Source organism: Nestor notabilis, unplaced genomic scaffold, assembly GCF_000696875.1.
Source record: "Nestor notabilis isolate BGI_N333 unplaced genomic scaffold, ASM69687v1 scaffold809, whole genome shotgun sequence".
Lineage (NCBI taxonomy): Eukaryota > Metazoa > Chordata > Aves > Psittaciformes > Psittacidae > Nestor > Nestor notabilis.
In genome coordinates, this window is record NW_009944825.1 from 10,355 (window position 1) to 29,990 (window position 19,636).

The 19,636-nt window shown below is 40.1% G+C and overlaps 1 protein-coding gene across 1 annotated transcript in view; it reads left to right on the forward strand.

Annotated features, from left to right (window-relative positions):
• Nucleotides 1-613: 613 nt before the first annotated feature.
• The window catches only part of DOCK7 (dedicator of cytokinesis 7), an 82,729-nt gene continuing 63,706 nt past the window's right edge, over nucleotides 614-19,636 (forward strand). Inside the window, exons 1-12 of the mRNA XM_010022571.1 lie at nucleotides 614-783; nucleotides 969-1,037; nucleotides 3,913-4,042; nucleotides 4,149-4,361; nucleotides 4,763-4,848; nucleotides 6,983-7,049; nucleotides 8,186-8,335; nucleotides 10,199-10,279; nucleotides 12,521-12,686; nucleotides 13,346-13,488; nucleotides 15,702-15,795; nucleotides 17,642-17,804. Of these exons, the coding sequence (XP_010020873.1) occupies nucleotides 973-1,037; nucleotides 3,913-4,042; nucleotides 4,149-4,361; nucleotides 4,763-4,848; nucleotides 6,983-7,049; nucleotides 8,186-8,335; nucleotides 10,199-10,279; nucleotides 12,521-12,686; nucleotides 13,346-13,488; nucleotides 15,702-15,795; nucleotides 17,642-17,804 (1,358 nt within the window). The 5' untranslated portion in view covers nucleotides 614-783; nucleotides 969-972. The remainder of the gene's footprint in view (nucleotides 784-968; nucleotides 1,038-3,912; nucleotides 4,043-4,148; nucleotides 4,362-4,762; nucleotides 4,849-6,982; nucleotides 7,050-8,185; nucleotides 8,336-10,198; nucleotides 10,280-12,520; nucleotides 12,687-13,345; nucleotides 13,489-15,701; nucleotides 15,796-17,641; nucleotides 17,805-19,636) is intronic.

Here is a 19,636-nt window from a genome sequence, read left to right on the forward strand (position 1 = left end):
GTACCTGTGGTAGACAAACACGGTGTTTTGTGTTCCCCAGAGAAGGGCTTTAATTCTGATTAATGTTAGTCTTTAGGGATTTCAGTGGCTTCCTGAGTTCCTGGTAAATCAGCCCCTGCTCAGGATTCCTGTCTGGGGTGCCAGAGGGTGAAAGGGTTCCTGCATCACGGATGCAAGATGAAGGTTCCCTTTGTGATCAGAGCGAGATAGAAACAAACCCGAAGTCAAACACATGGGAAATAAAGTGCCAGATTTTCTTTTCATGCAAAGTGATGCATTTCTTGAAAACAGATTAAAATCCTTCTTTTTTAGTTCGTATTTTTTTTAGGTGATGATGATGTGCACAGAAATATCAAAGAAGACATGAAAAACAGCGTTGTGATGTGTATTAGCTACCATTAAAGTTACTTATCATCTGGTGCCCATGGCAGGAGGGTTGGAACTAGATGATTTTAAGGCTCTTTCCAAACCAAACCATTCTGTGATTCTGTTTGATCACGTTTCCTCAACAAGACAGAAGAGCTGGCTTAAAAAACAAAGTAAAACGTGATTTCTCTTTTGTATTTCACCTTGTTTTAAGACCCCTCCCTCCCTCGTCTTTCCCCAGGTACCGCTTACAGAGGCAGTGGACCCAGTCGAGTTGGAGGATTACCTTATCACGCACCCCATCGCGGTGGAGTCCGGACCCCTGAGAGACTTGCTTGAGTTTCCTCCTGATGACATTGAGGTTGTGTACACCCCTCGAGAATGTCGAACGCTTGTGTCAGCCGTGCCAGAGGAGAGGTAGGAGGTGACAGGGTGACACTTTGCTCCAGGGAATTAATTGTCTAGGTTTGAATACCTGCAAGCCAGGAATTTCTGGCTGTAAATGCCTGGAGGAGTAAATACAAACCTAAGTGGACACAGGGATGTTTAAGAATTCATTATCGTGGCTGTGATTCTAAAGGTGTTTTTGTTCTTTTTAACAGTGAGATGGACCCTCACGTGAGGGACTGTGTAAGGAGTTACACGGAAGACTGGGCGATTGTGAACAGAAAGTGAGTTCCCCTGGGGTATCTGTCAGCTTGATTTCATATGTGAAGTTTTGCAGGTTGGGTAGCTCCTATGAGGGGGCTCAGGTTAGATACAAGGGAGAAGTTCTTTACTGTGAGGGTGCTGAGGCACCAAAGAAGTGGTAAATGCCCCATCCCTGGCAGCGTTCAAGGCCAGGTAGGACAGAGCCGTGGGCAACATGGTCTAGTTGGAACTGGATGATCTTAAGGTCCTTTCTAACCCAAACCAGTCTATGATTCTATGATATAAATTGTTGTCCTGGCTACTGAGTCCATGTGTCCTGGCTTTTAATTGCCCAGCTCAGCTGAACTGATGCTTTGTGTTTAGCTGAACTGATGCTTTGTGTGAAAATTAGATCTTAGACGTCAAAATCCCTTGGGGCATTTTTGAAAATCTGGGTCAGTGTAGTCAACAGTTGCTCCTTTAGAATGGGAGAGGAATTAGGGAATGTGAACAAGTAAAATGCTTTAAGAGTTTGTTTCTTTCTTTGTTCCCTATGTTTTTAGCTTTTTTTAGAGAGAAGTTGCATTAAGTTTGTAACGATGTAAGGTTTATGTGCAGCCACAACCACTTAATAGATAAAGAGTCCTCATTTGTTCCCAAAGAGACTTAGAGAAAGTATGTAACTTAAACAAATAACTGTTAATACTTGAACTATGACAACATTTACCTAATGAGTTAACAGGTTGGAGAATGTGCATTGATCAAATCATGCAAATTAGCAGGAAGGTTTCTGAGTAGCTTTACTTGGAACATATACTCTCTCTGATGATTGAAAGTCTTGTGGTTTCAAGAGCTACTGTCAAGGAGTAAGTGATCCATGTGATGTGCATCACCTACAAATGACTTGACTACAGCTACAGCTCTGCCCTTGTGGCAGTTGCTACAATTCACTGGTTTAATGTTGTCCTGAGAACCACTTCAGGGGATGCTGAAGATGTGCTTTGCAGTGCTGAGATGACCTAATAAAAATGTGTTTTGTAATCTCATACCAAAAGAAAACCCTTACCCAGAAAGAAACCCGGGAGAGAGACAGATGCTTTATTAACTCCCTGCCTTTGTGGGCTGAGTCTGGAATGCACAGTCAACTTGGACAATGTGACCTACCCAGCCAGCACACCTCTTGGCTTCTCAGTGACTTTCACTGGTACCTGGAATACCTGGCTGTAATTCCTGCACTGAGGAAGTTATAGTCGGAAGCAGCAGGGCTTTCTATCCTGTGCGGATCAGCTGCAGGTTCTGTTCTGTGTCAGGGAAGGCAGGAAGCTAAAGGCAACAAAGTTCTCTGAGTGAGTTGAAGGTGTGATGGGAGATTGTTGAACTACAGTCAGAGTTTGTCTTGTTCCTTTGGAGGAGTAGAGGCACTTCCATGAACATTTATAGCAGTTTTAACATGGATGAAGTCATGGTGCTGGAGTGGGTAGAAATGTAGGGGTTACTGCTGGAGCAAGCGAAGAACCTGAAGGCCTGGCTGGGAAGGATCAAATAGTTTTTCAAGTAAGGATGCTGATGGGTTTCTCTGAATCCATCTTATTGAGTGGTTATGGGTGCTTTGGCTAGCTCTGGGAGCAAAAAATCCAGCTCTTCTAGATTTGGAAGAACATTTCTTCCAATGTGCCATCCATCTCTGCTCCCACCCCAGGGGTAATAATCTTTATGTCAATCTCTGTCTACAGTTCTTGGTAACCAAAACATTTTCGGGGACAGGCAAATCCATCTATTCAGTGATTACTGTAATGCTATTGGAGAAGGTAAATAAGTTTTATTCACTGGCCTGAAAAAAACAATAGCATATACTTATTTCAGCCTTATGGCATAATGCCTGTATGCTAGTCTGATGGCAGCAATGATCACAAGCACCTCTGAAGTCAGCTCTGATTTAGAATGAATTTACACTTGGTGGTGGAGCTGTGAGTGAAATGGAGACATCCCAGTGAGTGTTATACAGATTGTATTGTTCAGTTCTTAGGAGTTATAACCTTGAGAGGAAAATGCTCTCTTCCTTTTTCTCCTCCCTTTATCCACTGCTAGCACAGTTTTCACATGTCTATGCATCCTTCTGTGGTAACTTTAGTAACAGGGCATGGTAAGATCAATAAATCCTAGCTGTGACCCCAGCACTACTTCAGGAACTGGCTTAGAGTGCATATTGTAAGATGACTGTGGCTCTGGCCATATGTGTGTGTGAATATATATATAGTGGCATTTGGTATCCAAAAATTGTGTGTGTGAACATATATGTAGTGCCATTTGGTATCAAAAAAATTGTTAGTCAAAGAGATTTGATCTTGTCAGCAATAGTAGACAGACTTTTACTAGCTCTTACACCCTGGAATGCTCTGAAGGACTCAATTCTACTCATAAAGATAGTATCAGAAGACGCTCATTTTAGCTGGGGTTGGGAAGTCATATGGTTACCAGAGGTGCTCAGGACTTCTGTGCTTCATGCAGTCTTAACTGAAGTTCATATTTTGGTTTTCGTGTTCCTAATATTGTCTTCTCCGATTCAGTTCTTGCTCCAGCAGAACCCCTGGCCTTCAGTCCTCATGTTCTTGGCCTGTTTTAAGCTTGGCATCACAATTACACATTTTATGATGACCTTAACTAGCCATTGATAATACTTCTTTTGACATCATCCAGGGTTGCTTTAGAGTTGAACAGAGTCACGTTGTAGGACTGAAATACTGGTTGTTGGATTATTACCCAGCTACAGTGGAGGGTGACTGGAAATACTGTTTGCAGAGAGCAATTTATGCTTTGCAAGGACCCACATTGATAATACAGGATTTGTTCTGTAATTCTGCTTCTGGGTTTGGGGTTGAAAAGGGACACTAAGTGTTTGAAATGCTCTGTTTTCAGATATCACAAGCTGGGAACTGGATTTAATCCCAACACCTTAGACAAACAGAAGGAGAGGCAAAAGGGGCTTCCCAAACAGATCTTTGAGTCTGACGAAGCTCCTGATGGCAACAGTTACCAGGATGAACAAGTAATGTACCTTTAAAACCTTCCTACATAAAACCTAATTTATAGTCACGGTTTAAAAGTGCAGTCCCTTTCCCATTGTAAGTTGCTTTTAATTTGTTGAATCTCAGGATGACCTTAAACGCCGCTCAATGTCGATTGACGATACTCCCCGGGGCAGCTGGGCATGCAGTATTTTTGACCTGAAGAACTCCCTTCCAGATGCCCTTCTCCCAAACCTACTGGACCGAACCCCCAATGAGGAGATAGACCACCACAATGAAGATCAGAGGAAGTCCAGCAGGCATAAGGAGCTTTTTGCACTACATCCAGCACCAGATGAGGTATTTTTATATACATGTGGGTGAGGCTAAAAAAGTTAAGGATGTAGGGAATGTGAAAATTGTCAGTCTGACATGGATTTAAAGGTGTTAAGGTCACCTATGTTTAATACCCATGAGAACCTTAGCTGTTTTGTGGGCTGCATGTTCTTGTTCTTTAGCATATTGTCTTGCCATAGATACTACTTTCGGAAGATGGGTTTTCCTTTGTGGTTATGCAATCCCCTATAATGCAGAAACATTAAAGGGATTTAATTTAACGTATTTATAGTTGCTGCTAAATGCAACATGCTGGTGAGCCTTGGATTAAATTGGTGCTAGTGTCTTAGAAGGAAAAAGCAATACATATGTTTGCCTCATAATGGTGTTAGTGGTTTGTACAAGTGTCATGTCTCTAATTTCAGGAGGAGCCTATAGAACGACTTAGTGTCCCTGAAGTACCCAAAGAGCATTTTGGCCAAAGACTCCTGGTGAAGTGTTTGTCCCTTAAGTAAGTATCACTCCAACAGACAGGATCTGAGATTTGAAGTCTGCTGTTGTATCCCTGTGCATCTGGAATAACTCTGCTGTCTTGTTTATTACTCTTGAAGGGATGTAACATTATTTAGTTTGATCGTAGGCTTAATAGCTAGTTCTGTGCATCAGACAATTTAATCTTCAAGACTTTCTTCATATTGGTGTGACATAGAAAATATTCACCTTCCTTGGCTTTAATGTGAGTTGGTTTCCAGCCAGTTTGAGGTATACCTGTCCATGTTACAGCACTCATGCTCCGCTGCCCTCATTCATGGCTCTGAAGTTGGCCAGTCATTGGTGTTCAGCTCTGTGACAAGCATGTTGAAGAGGGGCAAAAAATAAAAAAGATGAAAAATGCTTAAGCCTTAAAACATGAGACAGCCAAAGATTTGCTGAAGTTTAGGCTCAACAACCTTGACTGTGTCCCTTTAAGAGTGAAGACTTTATATACTTAGCAAGCATTAACTGGAGGAATAGAAACCTGTTAAACAAGTTTAATGAAGTGGAGCTCCTGAATATAGGGTTACCTGCAGCTGGTTCATTGCCTATAACTCTTCTCTAATAACACAAGGTAAAATTTTACTGTTATTCCCTTGGAGAAATAAAGTACAAAACTGATTTTCCACACTGCTGTATTCATCTTCTATGTCCTCAGTTAGGTCAACCCTTCTTATTAGAGAGCTCCAGTTAGACTACATTGCAGCTCATAACCGAGATATATGTGTGGGACATATCTCCTGCTCGTAGAGTACTCCAGGACCTAATATAGCCATAGAGATGAACTGATTTTGCAGCCTTTTATGAACTGGAACAACATAATATGCAGTAGCTGTGGAACTTCCTCTCCAAAGGATGGTGTCTTTAGCATACATAAGTTAGATGGTGGAAATTAATGATTTCTGCTATTTAAGCATCTCTTGCTGATTGTAAATTTGTAGCAGATCTGTACAAACATACTTGTTTTTTTGCACCACAATAATCTCTGAAACTGTACTTAACAGTTGTCATAGCAAGCATCTAAGATCACACCCTCTTAGTGGCACAAAGACAAGTAGATAGTCTTTTCCCCAAGGAGAAGGCTAAGATGACCTAAGCAGGGTCATTTTCAGGTTAATCTCACCTTTGTTACCAAACTAGAGAAAATACCTGTTGGGTGATACAGTCCTGTCTGTTGTTCTTCCTCTTGGAAGAAAGAGTTTGAGGCTGAGAAGCTGAGAGCTCTCTGCAAGGACTTCATACATGGGGGTATCCCACTGTGAACTGGGCATTAAGTTCATGGGGAGGCTGTGCAGGCAGGATGAGGGCATTTGGGCCTCTGCTCCCTTTGATGTAGAGACAGGTTTTGAATGTTCTAATTTTCTTAACTTCCCAGGTGATTAACAGTAACTTTAGCTCTATTTGGTAGGTTAGTGGTTCGTTGGAAGTGTTTCACTCAGCATAAATACTTGGTAACAGTTACTCTGAAAAACTGACACCTTTCTGAGAGGTGTTTTGAGATATTGGTGTTTTCTGACAAGAGTTAAAACGTTAAATATTGCCAAAATAGGTGTCCCTGACTCAAAGGAATGAGCTTTCTGGTCAATAATACTGAGGGAAGCAGTTGGCCTTTTAGCTCTATCAAGAGGTCGGCATAGTAAAGTAGCATATAGGGCATCTTCTTAAGGTTATCAGAGGAGCTAAGTGGTCCAGGTATCCCAATTAATAGTAATTCTTCCTTTAAGGAAGCTATTTAAGATTGCTTTGCTGAGCTTTCGAACCACACTTGAAGAAGATGAAAGCATTTACAGAAGTATGCTTTATGTCCTGTGACTCTAATCCCAACCTTTCTGTTGAGTCAATGAGTTGAAATGGCTTTTAGTTGGTCCAGGGAGCACCAATACGTGTCCTAGTGGAAGTGAGCAGGGGTAATGCAGAGGAAGCAGGACAGGAGGGGAGGGTGGGGGGAAACTAGAGTCCAAGATCCCTTTCATGAGGAGCAAGCCCTTAGGTTGCTGACATCTTGGTTTAACAGTGGTCAGCCATCACACAGGAAGGATTTGGGCAGAGGGTAGGTTATTCTTTCTTACAAAATGCAATTGAACTCATTTTATCCATTTCTTTCTTTAAAGATTTGAAATAGAAATTGAGCCCATTTTTGCGAGTTTGGCTTTGTATGACGTTAAAGAAAAGAAGAAGGTAGGTTTTTAATTAATTCTTAAATCCATTTCCACTGAAGCATTACAAAGCTGTATCTATAAAAAAAAAGGGAGGAATTAATTCCAGAAACAAACCTTTATGAAGGCAATGACATACTAATGGTTGGAAGAATGATGAGGCCATTTCCAGAGCCACCCTCTGTGTTCTTCTGCTTAGTAAAACAGTTGAAGTATAACCACTTTTCTAAAAATATTATCTAATATGTGAGTACCTGAAATCAGAATGTGTTGTCCCATCTTGGCTTTCAAAAGTCTTTTCCCCAGACACCTTCAGTAATTGAAACCATTTATTTAGATTAAATCTTTGTGACTTTCGTAATGTCTTTTTTGTGATTCAGCATGGTATATGTCCAAGTACCATTTTAATAATGCACAAGGAAGTCCTACACGCTGAAATTGCTAAGATCAAAACAAAACTGAGGAGTCCTTTCAAGATCTGAGTTATAGAAAATGCAAAATACATTTATTCGCCTATTTATGTTCTGTATTTAATATTTGAAGAGTCTCTTAGTTTTCCTAATTCAAGATATTAGCAGCAGTAGAGAGAAAAATGTTAAAAATATGCATTTTGACATTTATCTCTTTAAGACTTGAATTTAATGCATTGAGTTTTAAGTTATGTAGATGAGAGTATGTGGAATATTATGTGAACTTTGTTTAATATTTAAATCACATTTCATAAGCCAGTTTTATCATCTCATTACTCCATTTCCCCCTCCTCCCCCAGCATAGTAAGTTCTTTAGTGACCTCTGGTGTTGATAACACCAGCTCACATTCCTTTTGGCTCTGAAGCCTTGATGCAGTTAAGGGTTTGGTGTTTCAGCATAGGTAACTCAGTTTGTCTTTTAAGATGTGTTGTTCTTTCTTTTTCTGTGAATGTTCTGAAAAATCATCTTCTATTTTGGTATTTTCCATTCAGATAGCAATTGTAATTTCTAGTTCTGTGATGGAACTACACAACTTACAGGAGCTGGAGGAAATGTTACAGGTCATGTGTATTGTTACCTCCATTTCCTTGAAGTTGTTTACTTGGGTTTTGAAATTGTCTGTTGTATTTATGAAGAGTTTACTAAAAATAAAATGTATAACTTGAAACTACCCAACTTCTTCCTTAGATTTCAGAAAATTTCTACTTTGATTTAAACTCTGAGCAAATGAAGGGAATGCTCCGTCCACATGTTCCCCCTGCTGCTATATCCACGCTGGCCAGATCTGCCATCTTTTCTATCACTTATCCCTCTCAAGATGTCTTTCTGGTAATAAAGGTAAGAAATATCAGAGGAATTAAAACTATTATTGTCTCTGTTTTCAATGTAAAATAAAATACAAACAAGTCTGGCTGACGAGTTGACTTCTTATTTACATTTGGAGAGCAGAGTTCTGTTTCATTTCAGATATTCTCACTTGGTACATTAAGATCCTTTGAAATAGTTCAGTGGAGATATGCATTGTTGTATTATTGAAGAACTGAAAAGAGCACAAAGGTTTGCTTGATACAGAGCAGCTTTCTGGGGCCTGACCTTGGTTTTCATATGAAACAATGTGCTGAGTCCTTAAGATGATAGATAAAGTTAGTTATTTAAAAATACATGTTGATCTGAATCTCACTTCTAAAATCATGTATGCCCTTAAGCCAGATTTTCAAAGGTCTTTAAGAACTGAAGTTGCTAAGAGGGTGAGAACCATAACAAATAAAATGCCACATTGGTCAGTCCTGGAATAAAGTATACGAAGATAAAAGTTATTTTCTCTTCTTTCATTTGATTCAGTGAGAGCACAAATGTTACTAGTTCAGATTGGCATTTGAATCATTGGGTTTTGGTCTCGTTTCTGCATAAAAAAACATCCTGTTGTAAAAAAGGGGAGTTCAATGCATGCTTTCAGTTCACAGGCAGTGGTTACATTGCCTGCCACCTAAGTGCTATGTTTTGAGAACCCTGTTGACTGAGGTTTGTGCAAGTCCTTCATTTGCTGCTTTTTACATGAGGAATAAGCTTTTGAAAACATATTGAGGCTTTGTGGCACAACAAAACAGTCCCAAGGGAGGATAAGGCTTTCAGTAGTGTTGGAGCATATTCTGATCTCCAATTTGTGGTACAATTGTCTGAATTCCTTCTAAAAATGATGGTCAGCTTGTGCACACACATTCACTCTTCTGTTTTGTACAAAATATGAGGAAGAGAGAACCCCATATTTATGAGATGGGGATCTGGCTGAAAGAGCTTGTGACTGCATGTTAGTGTTTGTAAAACCCAAGAGGAGCTGGTGGTGTAGGGGAGTTTTTGATTTGATGGTGAAAAGGGATTAGTAAGACAGATGCATCGTGTGCCTTATCAGGTGAATTTTCACATGGGTCTTACTGAAACCACTTTTTAGGCAGCATAAATTCACCAGGGAGTGCAAGATAGGGTGGAAAGTTCCTTATATTGTGGAAGCCTCTTGGAGTTCTACTAATAGAGAAGTATGAATGGTGCTTTATAAGCATGGGAGAAGTTTAAAGATGTTCTAATCTAGTAACAGCATGTGCAGAGCAGTGGGTGTGGGAGGGAGGACCAGGAAGCTTGTGGAAGAAACAGTCTTATGGATGTGATAGGGAGGGTACTTCTATCAGAAACTGGGTGTTAAGCAGTTTTGTGTTACTTCAGAAGCAGACATCTATTCTTTGGCTGACTTATTTGATTATTTCACTATTTGATTTGAAAACACACTGATTTAAAATAGTGCTTGTTCTAGCTGAGCACATCTGAGTCACCTTTTTGTGCTGCTGCAGTAGGCCCTTAATAGAGAGAAGAGAAATAAGAACAGATGATGCTAAAGGCAGTTAGTGTAAGCTGTCTTTAAGACCTCAAAAATGAGCTCAAAGTGGCTCCAGAACAGATCAAACCAAAGTGAAGTGGTATATGTTCCCTTTGAACCTATATTTTACACTTCTGATTCAGTTATAGCTGGAGATCTGGGAGCTTAATGGTTCTCACAACTCGAGTGCAGTGCTTGTTCCCTGCCTCACAAAGGGAAATCTTTGTAATTTAACTCTTCTGAAAGCATGTTTTTTACTTCCTAGTGTTTGTTTAATTTAACAATCCTTGGCTGGATACGTGTCCTTATAGTGGTTCATTTTCCCTTCTCAGCTGGAGAAAGTATTACAGCAGGGAGATATTGGGGAGTGTGCAGAGCCTTATATGATTTTTAAAGAATCTGATGCAGCAAAGGTAAGAATCTTTTTATTTATTTTTGATTAAATTTGGTACAAGTGCTTTAAGGCATTTTGTTATTAACAAGTTAAACATCCATTATTTTCTTTCAAATTGGACTATAACAGCCATTCGTACTGTTCCTGTCATTAAAAGAATCAGATTTTAATTAAGAATCTAGTCAAATTCTAAAGGCCAATAAAGAGCCAAAGACCCTTGAATCTTGATGCCTTATTGGGGTGGAGTAGTTAAAGGTCATCAGTTTTTGTAGCTGACAGGGGAGATGTGTGGTTACCATCAAGCTCAGTCATCTGTGATTCCCTGTCCCAAAGGATCAGCTGCCTGCTTATAGCTGGGTCAAGTGGAGCAGCCTTTGATGTGGATTTGCAGTAAAAGTTCAACTTTTCCATTGCTTTTGTGGCTTAACCCCATCACAGTACCTCTGCCTTCCTCTAGAAGGTTATAAAGGGGCTGGAAGATGTTAACAGGAAGTTATCCATCAGGCCTGGTTGGGAATTGCAGGGCATTTCTGGTTCTTTTTGTCTGCTGAGTTTTCTTTTTCATAATATTTATAAGAAGGGCTACACTCAACAGCAGGATGAAGCTGTTCTTCTTACATACAGTAAGGCTAATTTATATTTTTATGCTTTGGGGTTTGGGGTTTTGTTCATTAACACTCTTCCTTTAATCCCTGCCTTCAACAGTTTGAGCACTGTCCTGTGCAGTAAAGTCCTGGGTATTTCCAAGTGCAGTGCATGGCATGGACCTGCCTTGGACTGATTTGTTGCCTTTCCTTCACATGTTTAAATGCAGCCTGTCTCCTTGCAGGACTTAAAGCAGAGGTTTCCTCACAGGGAAGAATTCCATCTTACTCCCTGCAGTTGGCAGCAGGTTGTTCATTGTAGTACATTGGAGTCTGGGTGGGAATTGCACTTGGTAGGTTCAGGAATGCTGGTAGCACCTGCAGAATTCAGTGGCACCTGGACTATGGACTTCCCTTGATCTTTTCACCCACTATTTGTTTTTCTGAAGTGCTTTCTCCATTACAGCAGTGGTTATAGCATAGCAAATCTCTGATTTTACTAGGAGTCAGAAGGAGAAATCTCTAACTTGAGCTCAGTATATTATTTTACAACTCCTGTTTGTAAGGTGCAAGAAGCTTGTAAAGGAAACCTTGAGGACACAGAATATGAAGCAGTGCTTACGAATCTCAGAAATGACTCCTAATTTCTTGTACAATTGGGCTGAGCCAACTGAAGATCAAAGGGTAATAATGAAGACTGGATGAAGGGCAAAACAGAGATGCCAGCACTTCTTGTGATCAGAGGCTTTCCATTATGTCTTTTTCAAAGGAGCTGGGATGTTTGTTTGTTAGTTTCAATCAAATTCTAACAAAGTTTTGCCTTCCTAGAATTCTAGTATGTTTTTCAGCTGAAGAAGTTCACATTTTTGGTCTATCTCTGTCTATATCACTGCACCACAATATGAAAAGTGGGTATTTTTCACTTCAGGTATATTAGTAACAAAAGCAAAAAACCTGCATTTCCTGTGATCAGTAAGTTGACATGTGCCTGAGTGAAATTTTGGAATAGGAGTTGCAGGATGCTTGGAAATGTAGGTGAAAAGGTGATTTTTCAAGATCTCCTTCCCAGCAAGGTGCAGAAGCATGTCCTGAACTAGAAGAATGTGAGCAACAGAGTGCTCTCTGTTTTCATCCAGCCCCATGTCTGGGGGCTTCTTAAAGGCAAACAATTGATCTCAAACAACATCTCAAACAACATCTCAAACCATATCCAGAATTATGGGAAAGTTCTCTCTTATTCTTTTTTTTCCTCAAAAAAGTGAGTATGATATCTGTTCATCTGGGGAGTGTTTTCAGTTTCCCGTGCAACTCAAGGTGGTCTGAGCACCTGCCACTTAAAATCACATTAAGAAAGGCTGTTTCAGACTTCATAGGGTTAAATTCAGCTTTTTGTGAAAGGGCAGTGGGCAGATGAGCTCACTGGGATTTGACAAGCTATTCAGGAGGAGCATGAAGCCAGCTGCTTTAGGCCTATCAGGCTGTCCCACACTGGTACTGTTGGCCTGATGGCAGTTTTGTGAAGCACAAGTCTGTTTGTGATCCTCCTCTAGAAGGTGCTAGTGAAGCACAAAATCACTGCAAGGTAGAAAAGTTACCCCTGTTGCTGATTTTGCTGTATGAACCTTTGTTCCTATTCTTCTCCTTTTGATCTCTTGCATTAAATATTCTCTTCACAGAATAAGGAGAAGTTGGAAAAACTGAAATGCCAGGCAGAGCAGTTCTGCCAAAGACTAGGCAAGTATCGGATGCCTTTTGCCTGGACAGCCATTCATTTAATGAACATTGTGAGCAGCGCTGGAAGTTTGGAAAGAGATTCCACGGAAGTTGAAGTTGGCACAGGAGGTACAGTACATCTGCATGAGGGAATGTGGGCAAATCCAGAGTTTACTGAAGTCTTGATTCATACTCTGTAGCTGCCATTGCTCCTTTATCGCTTTCTTCCCGCTGCCCTAAGCCTTCCGATAGTCTTGGGTCATGGTTGAAATAAAAAAAGTCCATGATAACAAATGGATTTATCTTTCAAGGATTTTACAAGCAAACCATCTGTTATATTATTTAAAACCGGGCTTCTAAGACTGAGAGAGCGTTACAGGCTGATGAACATTTTCCAAAGGAGTGGATTAATCTTTGTGAACCACATAGCTCATCTGAAACTGCTCTTCAGCATCCCCAAAACTGCCAACTTCATCATCTTTCAGAGCAAGAGAAATACATAAATCTCCACACGATAAAGACTTTTATAATAGCAGTAAGGCACTGGGGTGAGGTTGCTTTGAGAGGAGCAGAAGTAGTCAGCTGTGCTTCATAGCCTTTTGATGCCTCAGGAGTGTGATTGTCTTAGCATAACCACCTCTTCTATCACGCTTATTGCATAATTTCTGAATGCAGCACCTACCTTCTTGTGTAGAAAATCCTGGTTGGAACAAAAGTAGACTCTTGGACTATCGTTTTTCTTCTTTTCTTTTGTAATTCCTCTCCCTTCTTGCTTTTATTTTTTGAAGAACGTAAAGGATCGTGGTCAGAGAGGAGGAATTCCAGTATTGTCGGGAGGCGTTCGTTAGAGAGAACCACAAGTGGGGATGAGGCTTGCAATCTGAGCAGTTTTAGACCAGCTACTCTGACAGTGACAAACTTCTTTAAACAGGTACTGTGTGAAGCTATCTAATTAAAGAGTTGCTCCTTGGACAGAGTGATTTGATCATGCAAAGTCAGTTTGGACCTAAATGATTAACTTGTGATGTTTTCAATGCATGGAGTGTCTGTTGCCTGATCATAGGATGTCTTTGAGTAGCATGCAGTGGTTTTGTTATATCATGTGCTTAATTCTGGGGGTCCAGAGTTGATTGGTGGATTCTTCCATTAAGGTTACTGTGAATAATTACTTTATGGAATTGGAATTATCAGCTGGTTTTGACCTGAGTGATAAAGCATCATTATGGCATAGTGGCTTGACCACTCCAACTAATAGAACTGGGTCTCCCCAGGGGAACACCAGTTTAATTTGCTCCGGATTTTTCTAACATGCGTTGGAAAAATCCCTGCCTGGCCTTTTGTTAACCATATTTGGAAAAGTGTTTGTAGAAGCAGGTTCACAAAACCTGAGGATAACATCTTTGGGTTAGTATGTGCCAAAAAGCACTCCAGATATTTCTCCTAGTCTAGGAGTTGCATAGCCTTCGTCATGATGGTCAGTGACTCCTTTGGGTGATAGACAATCCATTGAAACATCAGCAGTTTCATCAGAGCCAGGTTCATCAATGGGTTTGAGGTTGGCATCAGTTCCCTGGCCACGTGCAGGGATGCCAGAGAGAACAAAGCATGCCGCTTTGTTGCTGCTTTGCTGAGTGTCAGCTCTCAGCCAGAGCTTGGGATTTTCCTGAGAAGCATTAAAAGCCACAATTAAACATAATAAGATTTTTAGTTAAGCTTAGAAAATGGTTTCAGTCCATTGGTTTTTGCTAAGATTTGCTTAATACCACATCTGGTTAAGGAAAATCGTTACTTCAATGTCACCTTTGTGTTTAAAAAGGGATTTACTATTGTACAACCAGCTACTTTTTGGACTGATTTCTCAATCATTGGGAATACAAAGATTTAGGTTCTATATATTGAAAGTTGGTTGAACTCTTTTTTTTTTTCCCCTTTTCTGATTGTTTTGGTTCCGTGCCACATTCACTGTGGGTACCCATCCAAAGTCTGCTCTTAAATACAGTAGTGTAAACAAGGAGAAATGCCACCAAGGGCATTGAGTTGTACTGGTGCAAACCAGGGAAGTGGAGGGTCACTCATGCCTCTGGTGCTTCATGCTCTCATGCAACTCAGTATGACTGAAATTGGGCTCTGTGAATGGTATTTCTGGGGTCTCAGTGACAGCAGGAAGTTAGTTCATTTTACTTGGGCTGTTAATAGAATCCAGGTCTGAAACACAGGCACCCAAAATGTATAAAGTAAGAAGCAATATACAACAATTCAAACTGGTCACTAAGTTAGTAGTGATTTACAAAAGCATATATTTATTTACTTTGTTGAGGTTATTTTCACTTGACAGCTTTCAAACAGCTTCTTTTATTAATTTTTCCTTTAAAAATTGCCTAATTTTGATTGAAGATTTTAAGTTTCTGATTCCTCTGTGTCTTTTATTTCTCTTCCTTTTCTTCCATTGAGTACTGAGTTTTTCTCCTTCCATTTGCCGCTTTTTTGTCATATTGTGACTTACTACCTTTGTGATTGGGTATCTTCTGCTTTTGGATAGTTACAGGGTGGCAGAGGTACATGTTCTATAATGTTTCCAAAATTAACAAAATCCTGAGCTAGCAGCATGGCAGTGCCAGGTTAATGGGTGGACTTGGTGATCTTAAAGGTCCTTTCCAACCTAAATGATTCTATGTGGCACAAGGAAAACTGACAGTAGGTTCCTCCTACTGCCCACCATTTCTTAACACTTCTGAAAAGTAAGGCTCCTTTAGGCTCATTCCCGAGAAAAGGCTGAGGAGAAGGAACAAGGATCACTACCTGAATGACGGATACTTTTTCAAACTATTATACTTGCTAAAAATTGGATATTTGGGGGGGATCTTTTAACAGCCATTTTCAGTTTGGAAAAAGATAATATTGATGGGGAGAGAAAAGGTTTTCAATTAGAAGTTCCTGCAGCTGTCATGATGATTAATAAGGGAAAAAGGAAGGGAGAAGGATGGAGAAATGAACTGTAATTTAACATGTTAATGTTAACATCTTGTTCTGGGAAGGTACATTTTGATATCAGGGGAAAGAGACTGTAGTAGTAGATGGTTTATTCTTTCTCTCACAATCCTGAACTGTTGTGTAGATGACTGTTTTCTTGCCAACATCCAACAGGAAGGTGATCGCCTGAGTGACGATGATCTGTACAAGTTCCTTGTTGACATGAAGAGGCCATCATCAGTGCTACGGAGATTGAGACCTATCACAGGTATTGAACGAGATCTTTCTGGCTTACATGTGTTAAGTATTTGGTTAGTCCTTCCCAGTTGCCACCCAGTTCTTATGAATCAGCAGATGAACCCCCCCCCAAAAAAAAGTCATTGACAGCAATCCCTGGTAGACTGTGAGCACTGAAGGTGTCATTTTGGCAAGTTTTTCGCTGATGTGTGTGCACATGTAACTCCTGTCACACTAAGAGTAATATCTGAGAGGTGAGGATGCAAACCCCTAGGGCCTAAACCCATCAGGGGCTGAGGTGTCTTTGTAAAATGCCACTGAGTAAAATACCACGCTCTAGCTGAGAGATCTCTCCTTGGCTCCCACTTGGTTAATAGGAAGAGACTCCACCTCTGTTTGAGAAAGGGAAACAGAAATGCTGGCACACCAGCAGTGAAACATCGCTGGTCCCTGACCTGTGCTATTTCTGACAATATTTACTTAACCTGTTCTTAAAAATCTCCTGTGACAGCAATCCTACTGCTTCCATCTCTTCCAGCAGTCAGCTGTCCTTGGAGTGAGGTTAGGTATTAAGAAACCTTTGCAAAATTACCTTGCTGCAAATTAATCTGATGATGGTCTGTCATGCCCTCAGGGCAGTTATCTCAACCTTTCAAGTGTTTGAATACTGTTATTAGTTCACTCTTACTCGCCTCTGTTTTGTAGCCTAACCTATCTCAGGGGGTTCTCAGCCCTTCCTCAAAGACTGTGATTTTAAAATAGCCTGTTACTCTCTGCTAGAGTTTCTTTAATGTGTCCATACTTTTCTGCAAGCACCGTGCTCTAAACTGGTCACGCTACTCCCCTGAAGACCTCATGCCAAATAAAGCAGATAGACTTGTCTGCAGTGTTTTACAAATGACACTGCATTAATATATCTTAGAACGATGGTAGCTTTTTTTTCTGGACATTGGCTTATTGTCACTGCTCTCATCCAGCCCTTTTCTGCAGAGCTGATCCACGACAATTATATGTTTGTCTTCTCCTTCTCAATGCTCTTCTTTATCTTTCACCTTAGTCATTTGATGCCATTTCTCCAACTCCCCTGGCTTCCAATTTTTTACAATCATTCCAGCCTCAGTGCCATCTACCAACAATGAATGTGCTGTCAGTGCTGTCACTGGCAAGGAAAATACTCAACAGTCTCAATGCAGATCAGCTTTCAGCAACTTCTGATGCATCCTTACAGTTTGATAGGCAATATTACTGATGAGACAAGAGATGATAGATTCAAACTAAAACAGGGGAAGTTCAGGTTAGAGATAAGGAAGAAGTTCTTTACTGTGAGGGTGGTGAGGCACTGGAACAAGTTACCCAAAGAAGTGGTAAATGCTCCATCCCTGCAGTGTTCAAGGCCAGTTTGGACAGAGCCTTGGGCAACATGGTCTAGGGTGAGGTGTGCCATGGTAGGGCGTTGGAACTGGGTGATCTTAAGGTCCTTTCCAATCCTAGCTATTCTATGATTCTATTGTTTTTAACAGTAGTTGGGCCTCACAGTAGCATTATCTAGACTGTATTTCCCCAACTTGCCTATGAGAACAGCAGTTGGGACTCGTTAAGATCCATCTTTTCTACTGGTTCTCATTATCTGGTATCCCAGTTGCCCTAGATACCAGTTTGATGAACTGTTACTTTTAACACTTTAAACACATAATTATTCACTGTGTTTTTAATAAATCCACATTGGCTGTAATTTATCCTTTGATTTATTTATTTATTTATTTATTTATTTATGAAACTAATATGTAAGCTATTAACCTGAAGAAACAAGGCACGAATATGCTTCTTGATCTAAATTAACTTCTATTTATTGTAATAAAATCGTTTTCTTCTTACAGCTCAATTAAAGATAGACATCTCTCCAGCTCCAGAGAATCCTCATTACTGTCTAACTCCAGAGTTGCTGCAAGTCAAACTTTACCCAGACAGCAGAGTTAGACCTACAAGAGAAATCCTGGAGTTCCCTGCCAGGGATGTCTACGTTCCAAACACCACATACAGGTCAGGATTTTGAAATACGTTTCACATTTCAGGGCCTGAGACTGGCAAGTCTGGAAATTCCTACCTTATCATCAGGTCTGTTGCAAAACTTGCTGTATCAGTTGATCCGATGTGCCAGAGGCACAAACAGGATTTACACTGACACAGAAGAAAATACACGGTTGTGAAGGGACAAATATATTTGCATAAAGCTTGGCTGTGACAAAGAACATGAGAGAGGTTTCTCCATTTCCCCACATTCACAGTGAAATTTAGTTGAATTCTTTTCAGTTTTATGGAGGTTTTTTCTTTGTTTGTGTGCTAAAGTCATGCTCGTACTGTTTTAATACTGACATTTTCAGCGACTTACTTCTTTAAAGAGAAGGGTAAAAATGAAGAAAATGTGTAATCCTTTTGTTCATATTTGCTTTTTGATTTAAAAGTAATTTATTTATTTACAATGCTTGGAAAAAAGTCTTCTGAAGACCTGAAAGGTAAAAAATTTATCTAAAGTATCTTGAAAAGAGTAACTTCCTATAACTAAGCCCAGACAGGGGGCAGATTTCATTTAAAGCTTTTACAAAGTATCTTCAGAGACATTACACATCAGAGTGGAATTGTCTCCTTCAGCTGAGTAATTTCACCAACTTACTCACCAAATCTGTTACTTCTTGTTGTAAAAGTTAGATAAATATGAACCAGTTTTTTCTAAAGCAAAGCTTTCAAGAAAGAGTTTAGTCAAGTTCCGTGTCTCATGTCTTTTCAAAAGTTTTATTATCTTTGATTTATATTTCTTGTTAGAGGTGGGACAGGTAATTGAACGTTACAATACACCAGTACAAATAAGCAGCACTCTGTCAGCTCTTCTTTGTAATAAATCCATGAGAAGTTAAAGTAGTTTTCCAGTTTTTCTGTAATTAGCACATTCTGCTCACAGTTGTTTCACTCTGACAAATTACGGTTACAAACCATTTTCTGTCTGGTTGCAAATGTTGAGGTAAAAAATCCATACTGTACAAGGGTTAGGTAAGATAAGTCAATATGACTCAACATAACTGCAGAATTGGGGTCTTTGTCAGTCAACAGTTCCATGACCAACCATCCACAAGCATGTCAATAGTCCTTCTGCTTTATAGATTTCTGCAGCCGAAGTTAAACAAATGTATGTGTGTTCCAGGAGCAGGACTCCAACACTGTCATGTAGGTTGTGCCTCCAGGGTTTGTTGTTTGGTAGCATGGGCTCCATTGGAGTTGCCCCACAGGCAGTTGTTGTCTATTTGAAAAGTGTTTTGTTGTGTGCTCTCTTGGTCTTTCATTTTATTTCTTAGTTAGGTGTACTAAAAGGTCACAAAGGGATGGCTCTAATTCCATTTCAGACAAGAAGAAAAGATCTCTTACTCCTTTTAGTAGGCTTTGAAGCTTGGCTCTTAAGTTCTTCTTTAAAATGTGGTATCTAAAAGATTAGACCTATGTCTGGCTTGCTTGATGTGTGTACACGCATCTATAGCTGCACAAATACAGTGCTTCAGTGAAGACTGGCCTGAGCTACACTGCTGAAAACTTGTCTGGAAATACACAGAACCCTAAAATGGGGAATTGCCCATCTTTCATTTGCTCATGGAAACATTCCACAACAATAACATGAACCAAACATCAGATTAGATACTTTATGAAACAAGATTTCTTTTCTTCCCTATAGATTAATATCTGAATGTCCTCCGAAGCATTTTGCCAGCCCTTCATTTACTGAAATGCTTTTTGTGTTCCCTTCTGCAAACCCAGAGATGAATGCAGCAGCCTGAAAACCCATTCCCCCAAGCAATAATATCTAATACACGAATAGGTGGTTGATT